Below are 19,115 nucleotides of genomic sequence, written 5' to 3' on the forward strand. Positions count from 1 at the left end.
ATAGTTATATCATCAGGGTTATCAGACATGAGTGTGTATTGAATTAAATAGCTGTATACTGAAGGCTCTTGAAGATGTTTCACCTCATTAAAAAAGGTTTCTTCAGTTCAAAAAAGTAATCGTCAGTTATTCAGATACAACCAGCCATCTTTTAGTACACTGATGGAGTGAAAATTTTTGGCAGGGAGTTTGGGTTGGTGTTTTTTATCAAGGAAATGGACAGGGTGCATGAGTGACTTGGAACATTTAGCAAAATTACACTTCAAATTTTGGTGTGTTTTCAAGGGCTTTTTCAGTAACTTGTCTACAGAACACTTTTTGTTTTATAACTAAAAATAACCACTCAGATTGTACTGGTGGCTGACTTGTTAAAAGCCTTGTGCCACAGAACAGCAACGTACATGGTTTGAATCCAGCCAGACTTTTGTTGCGTGTTATACCCTCTCACTCAGTTCTGCCCCGTTTCCTGTCTGCCTCTTCACTGTTTACTTTAAAATAAAAGCAAAAATGCAGAAAATATAACCGTAGAAAAATTACCACTTATATGACTGTTGCACAATTTAACTTTCGTTGTTGATTTTTTGTGTGTTGTGTATTGTGTGTGCTTCACTTCTTGAATGTCCACATTACCTCTGTGTCCCGTTTCATTCCCACTAATAATTCCAAGAATCTTTTTAATGATGACCATTTCAAGACATCATTAATAATAACAGCTGGGACCCGGCCTGGCTCTGCATGAGTCTTCATTCACGAGCACTTTACTGTACTCATCTAACTATCCACCCACTGCTGCAAAACTAGTTAGAAATGTTAAGCTCTCATATTAATTTTTTGTCTGTTTGTCTGCCCTGCAAATCCATCGGAACATTTGAGAGTGCAGAGAAACGATGCGGACGTCAGCTGCTGCTCCTCTGGGCTGAGTTCACCAACCTGGTGTCAATGTGACCCTTAGACAAAATTACACGTACAGCTGCCTGCTGCTCTGTGCCAAGTCTCCTCGATAACCGTTTGAAAAAAGTTTAGAAACCCCTGTGCAACCTGTCATAAGTCAAAACTCTTGTTTTTCTGTGTTGGTAATATCCATGTTACTGTATCTGAACAGTATTTGTCATGACTAACCATGTGACAAAGACAACTACTATCTAAAGAACATGACTTTTCCAAGTTTTTACCTTTTCGTCATGAAAACCTTTCCATTAGTCTATCTGCCACACTCAGCATCAATAATACTTTCAATAACATATTATTAGTCTTGCTTGGAAGAAAAATCCCTCTTTCTTTTCTCAGCTGCTCTGTGATAAGATGCTGCTTTCCTGTTCCCTGGCACAGTCATCTTCGTCATCACTGATCCACTTATTTCAGTGAGTCTGACATTTTATGCTGTGCTTTGCTAACAACCCTTCCTCAAGAAGCTGCTAATTAGCTGCAGGCATACAGCATCAGAGAGCTCAATTTACTCACACACACACCACGCTTGTATATAAATCTACTACTTCTCCAATTTTCTCAAACAGGAACTCTATACAGCAGATGTGCTGCTAAATCTGCTAAATACATGCCGTATGCTAATTAAAAAAAGAAAAAAGGAATGAAAGACTTGACAGCCTGCTAGCAGCTCTGTGAGGCTGTACTTTGGTACATAAGGATACACAGTATGTGTATGCAAACAATCTGAATTACTGGTACAATCATTGTGAATTTGCAAATAAAGATTTGTTAAGAAAAAAAAAAAAGCAATGACAATAAATGATCAATGCGTCTGTGTTGGTTTCACATCTTTACTGAGTCACAGTTCCAACACATTTCACCAGCAAATGACAGAGGAGGAAACAGACGGAAAAAGAAAAACTATAAATCACACAAATAGAACAAAATTTGTAAAAGCTTTTTGTCATTGAAAAATGATTGTAGTTAAAAATCAGTGTTGTACTGAAAGACAGAAAGAGAGAAGACAATGAAGAGGTGTCCTATGTGAGATACAGACACATAAACAGCACCTAACTCCCACTTTCTCTGCCTTTCTTTGACACGATTCACAGGCAGCTCAGATCCAAAATAAGCAGAATTTTCTCTTTCCTCTGGCTCCCCCATGTGTTCATGTACAGGTGGTGCACGATTGCAGCTGACGTGGATACATTCGAGACTGAGGCAGGGACACCAAACACAGCGAAACACACACTTAGCAGCAACAAACAGCAGAGATAAAGGGACAAGAGAATAGCAAAAGTGCAGGAAGAAGAGAGACAAACTGCTTCCTGTCAGATTGATCACTTTTCACTCTCAGACTCTCAGTGATTTTGAGGCTCTTGGAGCATTTCAGTACAATGACTCCTCTTTTTTTACTGTGTTGCCAGGCAGGACAAACAGCAGAATCCATCACCTCATCTTTCATTTGTTACATAATCTAGATTAACTTCTGTCATCATCACGACTTCCTCCCCCTCTAAAAGCCATTCCAGATAGTCTAGAGATCAGCAGATTCGTGGCACTGCATATGTGTGTGACACACGATCAGACTCCACTGATCCCCATTCACACACGCTCGGCCCAGCCAGTCCTTCATCCCGTCGCAAAACACAGACACACAGAGAGAGAGAGAGAAAGAGGACAGAGTAAGAGCGATCCTCGCCTCTCATCACTGTCAAGTTCCTCTCTGCCTCTACAGGACAGAGTCAGCCTTTACTTCTCAGTGTCCTTTCAGAGTGTGGCTGGCAGTGGGCAGCTAATAACCCCCGTGACCCCTGACCCCTCACCCTAGCAGAGGTCGGAGACGTAGTCAAAATCCTTGAAGAAGTCCTGCTCCTTGCGGGAGAGGGTGCGGCGCTCGCGGGGCGGCGTGAGGGCAGGTGGCTCGGCTGTGAACTCTGTGTCGAAATTGCTGACGTCTTCTTTATTTACGATGGTCGGGACAAACGGCGGCAGGATTTTCCTCTGAAGAAGTGCCTCCCAGTCCATGCTCTAAATGATATATTTAGTTAAGTATTAACATTAGGTTCTTCTGTCCTCAACATGAGGGTCTCCTTGTTCAGAAGGAGTGATGAAAACAGGTTTAGAAAGCTGACACTCACCTTGAAGAAAGGCTGTTTTTTGACTTCTTCAGCGTCCTTTTCTCCAGAGCCAAGACGTCTTTCAGGATTCCTTCTCAACAACTAGCGACCGAGAAACAACAAAAAATAACAAAGAACACTAGTACTCTTAGCGATAAGAGGCTGAAAGAGTGTAGTCATATATAGAACTTAAAGGTCCCATATTTTACACTTTGTGATCTGTGTCTGTTTCTGAGCCTCTCTTCTCATTGGCTGTCACTGTTACAGCCATGGCCAACCACAGATAACAGATTATAGCCTACTGTAGCTTGGCAAAACTCACCAGTAAATGCAAATGGTGATGGCAGTCAATGAGACAGACAGACGGTATAATTCAGAGTAAAACGCCCTCGTATTTCAGAGGAAATTAACTTGGACTAATATTGCTGCTGGATTCTAATATTATTATCCTTGGGAAAGCTGTGCAATGATATATTGGCTTCCTGACGTCCAACGAAATGACCTGTTTTGTAATCAAGAAAATCATATTAAGCTCACTTAAGTAAGCCATGAGCAGAAAGTGAGTCTCACCCGTCTCATGATGCCGATGGCCTCGGTGGAGAGGAAGCGAGGGTAGCGCACTTCATCGTTCACTATGCTGTCAAAAACCTCCTCTTCATCATCACCTGGGAATGGAGACTGAAAGACAAAGACACACATTATATTGCACTGCATTACATATTCCAACTCCAGTCTGTCCCAAAAGCTCTCCAGATGTTTTTGGAAACATTACGAAAATACTGTGATATGGTTTTTCCACACTCATTAAAAAAAAACATAATTTACATGTAATTCTTTTCCCTCATTGAAAAATCCACAAACAATACATATATATTTCAGTTCCAAGTTTCCTCCTCACACTTTCTGAGCTGCATATTGAAGCAGGATTGGCTTCTAAACAACTTGATTTTATCTTGTACGACCACGTGTTAAACTGAGATTTAAGGTGAGCTCAGAGAAATTTTCCCCCTTCAGCAGATGAATGTGAAAACTGCCTTCTAGTGTCAAATTCTGCACAGTCAAACATCCAAGTAAAGTTACAACAAGCAAAAAACATTTCTGAGTGGATGGGGACTTTAATAATATATGTCAAATATTACAACTCTTTCAAATATTTATTCCACCCATCTGACACTCAGGTGGAGGCACACATCAACACTCTCCTGGCTGATACCCTGGAGTGGACATTACTACAAGAAGCTCAACCTGGACAGGAGGAGTTTGTGTCCTTTGGGGGAAAATGATGCCTGCAACAAGACCTGCCCATCGAGAACTATCTGCTTCCTCCTCACAAGTACCTCCCTATTCCCTTCCCTATATAAAATATGGCTTTTAAGCCTGAATAATGAATAATAAAATCTACACAGATGTTGCTAGATCATTTTAAATCTTTAACATAACCAGAGTATTTTAATGAATGAATAATTTCTATGCACTCTAACTCTGTATTCTCACCTCTCCGACTAACATCTCATAGATGAGTACCCCGAGTCCCCACCAGTCAACTGCTCTGGTGTACGATGTGTCTGTCAGCACCTCTGGGGCCAGAAACTCAGGAGTCCCACAGAAGGTACTGGTCCTGTCCCCGAAACCCATGCCTGAGGAAGAGAGAGAAGTTCAGAGACAAGAAAGGATGAGGGCAGGATTGATTCAAGGGGTAAAGACAGAGGATTATTGATGAGAGACATATCAATGCTGGAGAAACAAATTACTCAAAGTCAGAAAGTCAGTTTTCTTTAATATATGGAACTTTTTCTCATCTGGCGTTGTAGACTGCCAGCGTGCTAAATAAATAATGGATATTCACCTTCTTTACAGAGCCCGAAGTCTGCTATCTTCACAAAACCCTCTGTGTCGAGCAGCAGGTTGTCCAATTTAAGATCCCTGACGAAAAAAAGGAATAGGATTTATGCCAAATATTGAGTGTTGAGAGAAGAGAGGGACACAGTCCAACTACTCACCGATACACAATCTTCTGGTCGTGAAGGAACTGCAAACCCAACACTACACAGGCAGAGTAGAACCTGCCAGACAAACCATGAACAGAGAGATGGAGAGGTGAACATACAGACTACTATGTATTCATGCTTAATTCATTAATGGGTTTGAGAAACTGTGGGCATAGACAGAGAGCATGGAGCCTTCCAAGAAGGCACACACAACACGTTTCTTCTCTTTAACACACACACAGAACTCACACAGCACGTGGCTCAGAAAAGACGTCAGCATGTATGTGCATCATGAGGTCCCCTCCTGCCGTGTACTCCATGACAAAACACACATGTTCTGGTGTCTGGAAACATGCAAACAGGTTGACCAGGAAGGGGTGGTGGGAGCCGTTGACGGTCTCAAAGATCCGCTTCTCACACATCAGACTGGAGACAGAGGAGGAGGGAGGAGGGTGCGAATGACACAGTAATTACTGTATAGTACGAGGTGTAATTATGAGGTGACTGAACTCCTGTTGTGCCGTAGAGACTTGGTTGAAGTCAGAGAGAGCTGTGTCGTATATTAACAGTTACCTTTCCACTTCATCCCGCGCAACAATGTCTCCTTTCTTTAGGGCTTTGATGGCGTAAAGGCTGCCGGTCCTTTTGTACTCTGACAGCAGCACCTGAGGAGTCCAGAGACAACTTCATTAATCACTTCATGGTTTGGAATAAGAAAATGCAAATGGAATGAACATGAGAAAATATTTCATGGGTAAGCCTAGTGAAATTCTATATTTTTGTTACTGTCAATAAATCTCATGTGAAAACCAAAACCAACAGTGCATTAGTCCATCTCTCAGTAATTTTCTACTTCCCTACCCTGTCTGTGGCACTCAGCCACGTCCATTTATTCTTGTTCAAAACAAGTCACAAATGTTTCATTTTTTAAAAAGGCTCAGTAATTCCCTAAAAAAAAGTCAGGCACTGCAGTTTCTAGTAAACATTAATCAAACAGGAACAAATTGTGCATTTACTGGAACTATTTTCAGTGGCAGAATAATAAACATTGATAGTGAATATTTGCAAAAGGCAAAAGGAAACATGATTGTTAAGGGCAAACATGTGAACTCTGTTCACTGCGGACTGTCACCGTGTCAGTTGGTATTATATGATGGAGGAAGTGTTCAGCTGTCTGAGATGGTGTAATGACATGAAATGATAAACACGTCATTTCCAGGAGATAAAATTTACTTCTGCATTATTTGAGCATTTGGCCACTTGAGGGCAGCATATTCACCAGACAGGGAGCAACATGAGCATTTATCTTCAGAGGTGTTTCTGGCCACCAGGTGAATTCAAGTCCTACACTAACTGTCCTTTTAGCAACTGCTGCTGCTACTGCTGAAGGAAAGCCTGATGAGAACTGTGAGAGTGAATCAAGACATTAAAGTTGCAGCTGCAAGATGCTAAAACCCTCTGTATTGCTGCAGGGAACTACTTCATCACTCCTGCCACTCTTTTCACATTTACAGTCATTTGATCTGTTGTTAAAAGACACTGATTTGTGAATATTTCATTACAAAGATTTGAGAGAATAAAACTAAATTAACAGCGTAAGGATTTTGTTCTATCTTGAGAGGAAAAACAAAGCAGGAGTACCTTTCCAAAGTGGCCCCTGCCAAGCACTGCTATCAGCTTGAAGTCCTGCAGGCAAAGAGGGCCTCTGTTGGGTCTGAGATACAAATTAAAGACAGATTATAGGCAGTGCATGCAACATAACCTAACACAATGACATATTTAAATGCACCTCATATGCTCAACAACACCAGGAAAACACACATCCTATATACCAAACTTCCACAGATAAATGCAGTGTTTTGCAATGACAAGGCTTAATCGTTTCTATTGTGGGACTCTTTAGTGTTTATTCTGTGTTTATTCTGTGTTCCAGCATCCAGCACAGTCAAGTATTTCATGACATATGCTATAATCCACAATAATGATGACTTGGCTTCAGTACCAGGTGTTAATAAAGAGGTTACAACACAGGAGCATGTTGTGTGTGGGAGTGTGCTACTGGTGTCAAGCTGTGTTGGCCATATTGCAAAAAGATGCTCAGGTGTGGTTTCTATGTGTGTGTATGAGAGAGGGAGACAGGTCCTTGTGTGTTTCTGCACCTGCGTAAAGAGTTTTGCAACAGCGGTCTGGTTGGCTGCTCGTGAACAAGGACGGGTGGTGTGGACGGGGGCTCAATGACCAGTGTTTGTTCCTGTGGAGAGGGAGAAGAAAGAAGGGGGAAAGTGAGCACAGCAGTAAAATAAGGGGGAAATAACAACATGGGAGTGACAGAAAAAGAGGAGAAATGAGGACAAAGTGATTGCTGACATCTGTAACGACCTTCAGTAAAAGCAGACAAACAGACAGTTATTGAAGCTCATCATGCCCGGTTTGCCAGATCTCCTGCTGGCCAACAGCCTCGCTCCTCCCCTCTTCCTGTCCTCTCTACTCCTTCCTCACTGCTAATTAGTTCTCTAAAAAACATCAGAGTAATTAATCCCATAATACTTCAACCCCGTTGAACACACCATCTGCCACAGGCCCTCTCCCCCTCCGACTCACTCTGTGCTGGTCTAATTCTGTGTCTGTCTGCCTCTTCTGTCTCTAAAATTCAAATTTGCTTTATTGGCATGACCATAATTAAGCTGTGCTTTGCCAAAGCATGTTGCACAAGGTACACCATGGAAGTGTAATGATTTGGGGGAAAAAAATAAAAATAAATAAATAAAATATGATAAGATGGGATTTCATTAATTTCTATTTCTTCCATACAAAATTATTATAAGGACTAATGTAAAAATATCATTGTAAAAGTTGTATGGAGGAACTGAGAGTGCACAGTAAGCACACTGAATAGACAAATGTAAGAAGTATGATCAGAATTGCATGTTGGCATTTAGTATGGTGAGGATATTGTAAAAGTGTCTGATGGATATAAGCTGTGGCCTCACCCTGCACATTTGATGTGTAGAAATAAAAGCCTTTCCTCCAAGTTTCATTTTTTGTCTTTTCTTTTAGCCCAAATTTCTCTGTCAGTTTGAACTGTCTCTTGATCTCCTCCTCCCCTCGTCTTTCTCTCTCTCTAAAGTATTTCCTCTTTTCATGCAACCTCTCCATTCCTCTCTCCCACATTATTGCCCTCTGCAGATTGTATTCTTCACACTGGGAAACTCGCACGGATTTGGCCTTGATCATATTAAAGCTCCACTCCATCCAATTATGTCTCATTAAAGCTTACTCTCTGAGTTTTCAGTTCTCTGTTTCTCTAATTATTCATCCTCTCCTCTTTCTCCTGTCAGGCCCCTATTATGCCTGTCTTAGATTTCACTGAAGCTGACAGTGCAGTGGCCTATGACTAGAGCACTGTTTCCAAGCCAAAGGCTGTAGGTAGAAAGTGAACAAAGTAGTAACATGATAGTGTAAAGATGTCCATCTTTCCTCTGTCTGAAAATCCTCTGTCAGCTTCCCTTCCTCTTTGGCCTTCATCCCCCTCTTCCTGTCTCACTCACCAAGGGAGCGGGTGCATCCACCACATCTCTTCTGATCTCAGGTTTGGAAGGAGAGTCGGTTTCCAGATTCAGCTTCTCCACTGAGATTTCCCTGCAACGTAAACAAACACAGAACTAAGAAATAAATCGGATTTTGTGTTGCAGAGGCACTAAAAAAAGCTGAAAGTGAAAATCAATCTACACTGTGGAGGAAAATGATCAATGTGGGAAAAAAGGAATCATGTGTGAAAAAAGGAAATTACTGTCTCATGAATGATCACCTCTATTGATCAAATCCATACTCAACAAATATGTATTTATGATACATGGTGTCGTGACTTTAAAGGTTACAGCTATAGGCCTGAATGTGTTATTTTAAATACTTCAATGTGACTCAAATTCAAACACCAACACCACCAAACACCATTTCCAATCAACACATAGGCTACATACCCTGTGCTGTGTGTGAGCGTGTTGCTTGTGAAACTAGGTGTGTAGGCAGGTGTGTTGCTTCCACTGGGGATGGCGTTCCTCAGCAGGCGGACCCAGGTAGCAATGTCCACATTCATCTGACGAGCACGCAGGAAGGCTTTACCTGAAACACACACAGTGGAATATAACTGGATAAATGAAACAGTAATACAGAGACTACTGTAACTAAATCTCATTCTCTCTCTATAGGGGAAGAGGAAATACAGTAAAAACACATCCATTCATGCAAACTTCAGCAGCTGATGAAGTGCTCCTGTAGCTTTAATGACGTGGGACAGCTGAACTGTTGCATGACCTGGGTTTGCATTTCCTGTGAGTGTTTATAATCCCAGTTCCAGAAAGTACCAGAAGCCATTAACACTTTACACTCTGCAGCAGCGTCTCTCAACCGCTCTGACTATAACCACAAAAATCAGAGGAAAATCGAAAAACCAGTGCTGATGATACATCTGTATGGTAGAAACATGCTTTTACCTGATCACATGGTGGGGAATAACTTTCATAACATTCATATTGCACATCTAATACCACCAAATCCTCTGATTAATGGGCAATCTGCTCAAGCACCTAAGCAAAAGCCACACAATTATTCACACACTGATCTGTTTCTTTGTTGGCTAATTCATTTAAGTGTTGCTCCTTTCTCAAAAACACATGGTGTGGCAGAACAGTATGTGAAAGCCTAGTGATTCCCAGACTCACTAATGTCACTAATTTGATTTAATTAAAAAAAATATATAATCAAAATCTTTCTCAAATTTACCAACCATCTGAACTGAATGAGACCAGAGGGAACCCTGCAAGACACTCAAGGCCCAGGAAACAAATTAATCAGTGACTTTACACAAATGTTACACAGATTCAGTGTTTTAAAGTTTTCATTCTTTCATGACGGAGGGCAATATGTTCAGCGTGTGTGTGTGTGTGTGTGTGTGTGTGTGTGTGTGTATGCTTGAACATACCGTGCTGTTTAGAGAAGACTTTCCTCTGCCTCTGGAGTCGCCGGCCTCTCTCTATTACTGGGTTGAAGAAAGTCACCTGAAACAAAAACAATATGATAAAACAACAAATGTTAACTACAGTAAATGTATGTCTGAGGTCAAAGACAGGCTTTGTAGTAATCTGTGGATGTTGGTGTGCCTGCACGCAAATACAGGAGCTCATATCTCATGCTCATGCATCTCAGCTCATGTTAGGTTATATGTACTGTGAGTGAGTGTGTGTGTGTGTGTGTTACTGTTTTCGTGTGTGCGTTTTATACCTCAGCCAGCAGCAGCCCCTGTGGCTCCAGTTCCAGCTGGACTCTGTGTCTTTGGTTGTCCAGGAACTCTTCCAGCTTCAGGTACTTCAGAGCGCACAGGGAGCGGTAATCTCTCCAATACACAGCTATCTCCATCTCTCTGGACTGATCACATGCAAACACACCAGGGATGTTACATGAAGATCTTTGTTCTCTGGCTCTGCATCAATTTTTTTAACATATTGAAAACTGTCTGTGGTTCTGTTTCAGGATTAGAGAAACAGGATTTAAGTAAGAAGACCCTGCTCTGTCTTCAAAGAAAACTCTCTTTCAAGGGCTTATTATATGTCAGCTTTTATCTTTAGAAGTTTAGGAATTTATCCCAGTTTGTCTGACTATTACACAAGTGTTAATATCAGATACAATTTACAACTCAGTGTGTAGTTTTCATATTTCTTGTATATTTACTTATTTACAAGAACTTTGTGCAGAATCAACAGCTCATTCTCCATTTTTCTATTCTCTTTCCATAACAAAGCAGTGCTAGTTACAAGATCTTTAGACATTGATGATCACTGTCTTTTTGCGGCAGAAAACACAACTACCTTTTGGTGTGTGCGGACAGAAGTCTAGGTAAAAAAACTCTGCTTGGTTCGTTTAAAAAAGCTTGGTATTTTACTAATACTGAAACTGCACTGTCTATTGTATCTTACCCTCTCCAGTTCTACAGTGAAGGTCTGATCCCAGGCCTGCTCTCCAACTGTCCTCCAGACTGTCTGACCCACCACTGTGTTCTCCAGCTTCAGCACTGCGCTCACCTCCGCTGTAACAGACACACAGGCAGTGCTGTTCAAGTAAAAACACTGGCCAGGTTAACCCAGAGCTACAATCCTTTATTTGTTTGAACTAAAAATCATTTGAACCATCAAAGAAAGGAATTAAAACTTGCACTGCATATAGCGATGTGCATATATCTGATTAGTTCACATCACAACAAATGTAGTATATTTGAGGGTATGTGTTCAAAATAAGAGTGGAAACACTTACAGGAGAGCTCGTCGGCCTTGCCGGGGATCTTAAGGCTCATGCTGCTGGTGCTGCGGCTGTAGAGGCCACTCAGTTTGAAGGAGGAGCGTCCATCCCCTGGAGAGTGAGAGGGAAGAACCACCTGGGGTTCCTCTACTACGCCCTGGGATGGTCTCCAGCAGCCCGACACAGCCCAAAAGACGCACCTGAAGAGTACCTGGGATGGGAATAAAAGTCAAATTTAGTACTTGCGCAATATAAATATACTGACTACAGTCAAAACTGAAACGCGTGCGTGTGATTTCTGCCTCCACCTGTGAGAGGTGATGGTTTGCTCAGGGTGCTGTACTGGTTATGGACATAAGGAGTGCTGTGACGGGAGCTGAAAGCCGAGGACGATGCCAGCACCAGCTCCTCCTTGATGAGGCAGGCCTTGGGGTGATCCTCAGGGAGCTCGAGCAGCCTCTGCTCCAGAGAGCACTTGAGCAGGTCCAGACGCTGGGACGACTCGCTCAAACCACACTGAGCCTGCAGAGCACAAAGAGAGGATCATGGATAGTTTTTTGTGTTGTTTTCTTTCTGTCTTTCTGTTTTGTAGATAAAAATTCATTGATCTCATTGGAAAAATTAGGTTGTCGCAGCAGCAATACTAATAAAACGGATAATACAGGCACACAATTCAAATGTTGCATGCAACAAAAACTATGTGAGAGAGTATACATGAGTCAAAAAAATAATAATGTGAGTTATGTAAATATGGACGCACATTTTTTGTGTTTCTAAGAATTGTTTGAAAATTTGAACCAAGAAATTTTTTCTGTATTTTCTGTGCTTTTCAAATGATTATCAGCATTTTGGGAAGTATGCTTAATCACTTTCTCATTCAGTTTCACCCTGTTTCCAGTCTTGCCAAGCTAAGAGGTTGCTGGCGGTGTGTCCAGATTTTATAAGCATTCATAAGAGAATAACTGATGCTATGCTGGAACAGCTGACTGAACTTATTACGTTTTAAACCATGTAATTTCTTCTCTGTTCTCTGACCTCTGCCATGGCTTTCTTGTCTTGGACCTTTCCAGCACCCAGCAGTCGCAACATGTTTTTGGCTCCCTCGGCCATGGCGTGCTCCACGCGGTAGTGATGCCACAGCTCCTCCACACGTAGCTCCACCCCACACAGGTCTGGTTTACCTGGCACACAGTGTCAGCACATCACATATGAGTAACTATTTCACTAAGAACAGCCATTGGATTAAATATTAAGTCTTAATCCTGCAATAACTTTTTTTGGCCACTTCGGGGCAGCAGAAAGAAGCTGTGAGCACAACACTGATATTTTACCTTTAGTATTTGAAGTTGATATGGCGAGCATTTGCCCATTTAATAGATCCAGCAACACTGGAAGTCATCCACTGGAAGTCATATTGCTAGCCACCTGATGACTGATCTAAAGTCAATATTCATTCTCTTTTAGCCCTGTTTTTGGTCGCTACCAGCCCCTGAGGGAAATATCTAGCTCTGGAGCTGGTCCACTGATGCTCCACTATATTCAGCAGGTGGTTGCTGACTTTGTCTGTCAGACGTTTAGTGCAAAAAAAAAGCGTTGAATGTGTAATGAGCTGACAAATGTGTGATCTATGTTAATATAAAATACTTATTATACCAGCTTTAAAGCATAGGGCTGAAGAGATTGTATATGGAGTAAAATAAAGGAGAATGGACAGAAAACAGACTCTCAATAAATCATTCAGCTTGATGTCCTTTCCAGGATCATTGCTGCTCTTTCTGCTAGTTTGAGCTTTGTTTTCCCTCCCTGCTTATTCTCTCTTTCATCTCTGACTCCTTCCTTCCCTCCACTTCACTCTGTCGTCATCTCTGACTCAGTCCTTTCAGTCTCACTCCCTTCCTGGCTCCCTGCATCTGACCTGCCTCCTCTCTAACCTCTGTTAAATGAGGCATGGCTTTTAGTTGTTGGGCAACATCAAGGGGATGCAGGAACATCAATAAGGATCTAACCTGGGAGAGTGAGAGGGCTGTAATGGACAATACGTGTGTGTGTGTGTGTGTGTGTGGCTGGAAGACTGTACACTGTTAAGTTCTAAAGCAAGAATTGATCCATTACCCCCCGCATCATAAAATATGCAGTATTTATAAGCTGAAAGAGTAGCAGGTGGGATGAAAGAGGAATTGAGAGGAAGAGCATAAAAACAAAGGAATGATAGGTACTTTGGTTGTCCTCAGACTGCTCTGTGGCCTGCATGGCCTTTCGGATCTGCATGCGGATGATGTCAATCTTCGTCTTGCTGTCCTGCAGCATCTGCTGAGCCGACTGGAGAAGCTTCTTGTCCTGTGGAGGGATATAAAAAACAGGAGGAGATCAGGGAGAGAGTAAAGGAACACAGACATTGCAGAATGTGTAGTGGATAGTGAATTCAGAGCAGTAAATAAGAGTTAAAGCTGATGGCTGAGTACCTTGCTCCCTCCATTGACATAGATTGGAATCATGTTTTCTGCTCCCTGTTTGACCTTCAGCTCAATGTTTAGCTGCCGTTCCAAAGCTGCGATGCGGTGCTGATTGGCTGACGTCCGGCTAACCGACCCTGGAGACTTAGGGGTATCTGGATAAGAGGAATCATTGTTTGGTAAGAGGAAAGCTTACGGTTGTTGCAGTTTTTAATACATCATTATTGTCCTCACGTAGCACATAAATCTAAAGACCAGTGATTTGACTTGTTTCAGACCATTCACCACTAATCTTGTGTGCTGATAATAAACACAAGATTAAATTCCTGCATTTAAGGAAGTCATAGCTGTAGTTTCAACTTATGATGGTATGATATGAAAATCACTCTCTTGCAATTGGTAACTCATGACAGCAAACACAGCGTCTGTTTTTAGCCATACAATGTGCATTTTAGTGATTCCTTGACTTTTCCTTGTGCCAGCGTTAGGGTGGTTGTTTTGTGGTTTCACATGAAATATCTCAAAACCAACTGGATGAATTGCAAAGAAGTTCTGTGTTTTTGACCCCTTATGTGAATTCAGGTCAGTATTTTCCTTTATGACTAAGTTACCTGCCAAACTAATGACATTCCCATCAAATGTTTGCATGCTAACAAGCTAAACCAAGACGGTGAACATGGTAAACATTATACCTGCCGAACATCGGCATTGTTACTGTGAGCACATTAGCATTAAAGCTCTGATGTGCCTAAAAATTGAAAGTGCTGCAACCACAGTTGTAGACTTTTAGTCTTCTTATATCTTAGTCTCAGCATTTTCGGCAAAAATGAACACACTGTCAAACAAGAGTTTCAAGACAGTCCCTGTTGGTAGATGAAATGGCAAAATCTATTAATGTGACTATTGGTTCACTGAGATAGATTACCCATATAAAACAGGTTTTCAGCCTGCAGGTTTGTCTGTGAATTGAAACCAATGTCTGTCGAGAAGGTAACAAATAAATTCTAGATATCATATATACTTTGGAAATCTGTCATCACTGATGCAAAAAGTGTATCTGATGTGTAGTAATGAGATAAAACATGCAAAACTACTGGTACGATCTTTTGGTGTAAACTATGAACAGATTATTTCACATAACCTGGTACCGAAAAACATGTATGTAATGATGATGGTGTTATAAATGTGTTCTAACTGCCTCAAAGAGAACTGGTAAAGGAGCACAGTGGTCCAGTAGTTTGAAAACCACTTCTCCATGGTAGATACTCTACCTTTGTTGTCATCAGGGCCCTTGACCACAATGTGTGCGTCAAGCTCCTGCAGCTGAGCATGAAGGGACTCCAGCTTGCGCTTGGAGCTGCGGAGCTGCGAGTCCACCTGCTGGGCATTCCTCTTGTCGGTGGTGGCCCTGCGCAGATTCTCCGCACCCTCCTTGATCTTCAGCTCCTTGCGGATCTCCCTGCGGATCCTCTCACGGTGCTCGTCCAGGCGCTGCTGCACGCTGGAGTCTGAGAAGTCCGAATTTTGGTCCAGACCGAGCTGCTGGAGCACCGATAGCCCGCCTGGGTCACACTGAAAGAGAGGAGGATGAGACAGTTAAGGAGAAGCCACAAAAGGTTGGTGGCAGTATATGACCAAGGGTCAGTGGAGATGTTGTTACATTTGCAGAAAACAGTACAAATATGAAAAAAGAAAGTTAAACTATATTTAGCATGCTGTGTATGAGGGGGATTATTCAATTTGGATTGAAAGTGAAACTGATTCAAAGGGTGTCATCTTGAACTGACAGCTGCTGAGCTGAGGTTACGACAGACAAAGCTGGTAACAGTCACCCTACACAGCTCTGACAAAGTGAAGCATTGTGGGATAAAAGAGGGGGGAAAACAGCAACTCTGTGAGTGAATCAACAACATGTGAAACCTGCTGAGCTGTGAGGCAGCATCAAAGCAGAGGCAGTGCTTAAGTGTGTAAAGAGCTGAGTGCTCACATCAGCTCTCCTACTGATCAACACTAACCAGATTACAGCAGATTAGAACAGCATTAATACAGACTAAAATCAATCAGGGTCTCGTCTGCCTCTGGATGGGTCACAAGGAAACATACACCGTGTATATGTAGAAAAATGCAACACAGATGTGCAAAAATGATCACAAAATATTGTGTATACAGTGTAGTGCAGTAGTAGTGCAGAGACCCAAATTGTATCACCTGCAGTTTAAAGTAAACGACAAATACAGTTCAGAAGCAGTGAAGACAAAGACAGAGCTAATGCTATCAATTGCAATTACAAAAGAGAAGAAATTTGAATTTAATTATTTTTTTTATTGTGGTAGCACCCCCTACATTAGTATTTTCCAAGCTTAGCCTCCAGCTGTGATTTCAGCACTCCCTATCTACACTAGATACATTACTCCATGTTGTGATTCGGATCACAGAGTAACATATATAGTGCTGGGGTCAGAGAATTACTCATTGCTGTGAGTTTTGTCATCATCCCAATTGGACCAATAACACTGACACAGCGTGTGTGGAAGATGCCTATTCCTCAGCAGGTGCTGATATAATATAAATGAAAAGAAAAATCTAGTGGGAATCAGTACTCACTTTAGCAAGTTAGGCTAACTAGATCCCACCTTGTGTAATACAAAGATAACAGCTCAATGGGTCCCCACAAATGCTGAATGTTGTAAAGGGACAGATGTTCTTGAATCAGCGTTCGTAGGCTATAAAGACCTATGGTCCAGTCAGCAGCGCACCATGGAAGTTGACATTTCGTCTCCTGGCAACCCCCACCTCACGACAGTCAACCACTGCCATGGAAAACACCCACCCAGAGGCCCGAGGCTAAACATGATTAAAAAATGTTTTGATTTTAAACTTTGAAAACTGGAAAAAAAATGTCTGTGGTTCAATTCCTGGCCTGGGGACTTTGTTGCATGTTATGTACCATTTGTCTCTCTGCCCTTGTTTCCTGTCTCTCTATACTGTCCACTGTCAAACAGACAAAATGCCAAGAACTGATCTAAAAAATCCAGTTTTCATCCATTAAAAAAAATCTCAATAATTAGATCTAATATTCACAATAAAAATAACTCTCGGCAAAAGTGTGTTTCCTGATGTCCCAGACCTGAGGTCTTCATGCACAGGGGGGTTGAACACACACACAGGGGGATTAATGTGAACACCAACCCCAGCAGCATGCCCATGCTACAGGTCCCTAAACTCAACACCTCTCTGAAACTTTACAAAAGAATAAACTGTATCTTGCACAGTTGTTCATGTTAATACGTCCATGACCTATATATTTTCCATATACAGAGAACCACATATATTCTTTATTAACTTATTAAAAAGTGCTTGAAAGCCTGGAGATGTCATGCATTCATATAATTTAGTGACATTAGATTTCATCAGATCACACTCTTGGTCAGCGAGGACTGCTCCCTCCCCTCTGATAGAGTATAATGACGGGGTGCTCAGGGCCTTTCACTGCACCATGCAGCCAGCCATCCAGCTTAGCAGATCTGATTACAACTTCTTAGGTCTCTGTGTCCATCCAGCTACAAGCAGGCTGGGTCTACAGCTCTGCTCTCATTAAAGTCATAATCCATCTGCAACACAATACAGTACAACAGTCAGGCACGGCCCCAGCAGCCGGCCAATCCACATGGAACAGGCCAAGTGCTTGTAGGATTTTAACTGCTGCTTTAATGCAATGTTATGTCATTGCACAACCCTGAAGCAATGTAATTGAACATGTTTCTCAAACTGGTACTAGAACGAGGTCATATAGAGGAATAACACTGCAGATATGTGTTATTTTGTCAAGGAGTTTGATGTGGAAGAAACTCACCACATCTATCTTTTTTTTAAAGACGTAAACACCACTGACTAGCACAGTGACATGAACACGTATACATGCACACATATATGTGTGTGTACATATATATGTATATATATACATATATATGTATATATACACACACATATCAGCCTTGATGTGGCAGGGTGACACAGTGTGAGCAGCAGTGAGGGCCACAGCCATCCAAGACAGAGGAGAGAGCAGAGGCAATAGCACACCATGAACGACAGGAAGGGAGAGTTTGTACCGTGACGCACTCCTGTTCAACACAATACAATTTAATCCCTGGTGTTTTACAACAAAGAACCTCTGGAGCGAGGTATAAGACAGCTCACACAGCGGGGCAAAATCACAACAGCACAGGAATGAAAACTCACAAGTGATTCGCTGTCAGATAGGAGATGTTTTTACAGGAAGTGAACGAGGAAGCTGACAGAAAAGAGAAGGGCCATAGTAATGGATGGAAAGAAAAAAGGCGGCCATGTTGAGGCCTGCTCTGGCTGCAGTTGCCTACCGAAGACTCTGTGTCATTCTGCTCAGTGGGTACCAGGGAATCAACTGGTTGATCGCCCGGCAGGTCCTCCAGTGTGTCCTCACTGGCCATGTTTGGCCTCTCTCTGGCTTCACTCCCGGGCCCCCTCCCTCCCCTTTGTCCCCCGTCACACACACACACACGCACTATCACACACACACACTCAGCGCTGACAGCAGTGCCAATCAGGCAACACAGAGTGCTATTCCTGCCTCCTCAAAATCCAGGATGTCCTTCCCGCCAGGAATCAAAAGCCAGTCTAAATCCGGAGCGAGTGAACGAGGCGGAGGAGAGGAAGAGAAAACAGCATAGACTGAGCCCCACCTTGCTGCTTCCTGTTCTGCTCTTTGCCAGATAGAGACTGAGGCGTCATGCACTTTGTACAGACACACATGCACACATTCGGGTGGTTTAGTAAGTGAGAGAGCTCACAGCCACTCTGCTTCCTGCTACTGGGTCTCCAATGCTGAGAGACAGGCTGTTGTGATAGTTTGTGGTCATATTAAATGGACACATATACAGACCATGTACTGTATATTGCGTCTGTGTGTGTCTGTGGAAGTACAATTGATCTGCATACATGTGCAGTACTATTTCTATTACTGACCTGCAGGTCTGTGTTTGCATGTACATGAGAAAACACTGAAGAAGAAGTGGTGAATAAAGAAAATTAACCACACTGAGAAGAGAGGTCAAAGGGCAAAACACTCCCACTATGAAGCACTAGATAGATCTTCTACTGTAGGGGACTTGACATCTAAATGAGCTGTAAAAAGGACAGTTTCATAATAACTGAGCTAGAGGATTTTTCCTCACATCAACATAAATTCACAAATAACATACAATTGTATAAATGACAAAGATTATTACATTTTTAAGAGAATGCAAAAGATGCAGCATTCGTGGTTTGAGTTCTGTTACGTCCCCGTGATGTAACACCAT

The 19,115-nt window shown here is 42.2% G+C and overlaps 1 protein-coding gene across 1 annotated transcript; it reads right to left on the reverse strand.

The window, feature by feature from the left end:
- Positions 1-1,764: 1,764 nt before the first annotated feature.
- Positions 1,765-18,537, reverse strand: pkn1b (protein kinase N1b). Its single transcript, XM_018698587.2, is given in 23 exon segments — positions 1,765-2,958; positions 3,069-3,149; positions 3,618-3,725; positions 4,542-4,684; positions 4,894-4,970; positions 5,048-5,110; positions 5,285-5,461; positions 5,609-5,700; positions 6,677-6,749; positions 7,195-7,286; positions 8,584-8,674; positions 9,016-9,157; positions 10,017-10,092; positions 10,316-10,459; positions 11,008-11,117; positions 11,342-11,471; positions 11,473-11,537; positions 11,635-11,848; positions 12,362-12,507; positions 13,543-13,663; positions 13,789-13,934; positions 15,051-15,351; positions 18,156-18,537. Coding segments are annotated over 23 exon segments (2,886 nt in total). The 5' UTR covers positions 18,246-18,537; the 3' UTR covers positions 1,765-2,754.
- Between the last annotated feature and the right edge of the window lie 578 nt (positions 18,538-19,115).

The sequence above is a fragment of the Lates calcarifer genome, linkage group LG11, assembly GCF_001640805.2.
Source record: "Lates calcarifer isolate ASB-BC8 linkage group LG11, TLL_Latcal_v3, whole genome shotgun sequence".
Taxonomy (NCBI): Eukaryota; Metazoa; Chordata; class Actinopteri; family Centropomidae; genus Lates; species Lates calcarifer.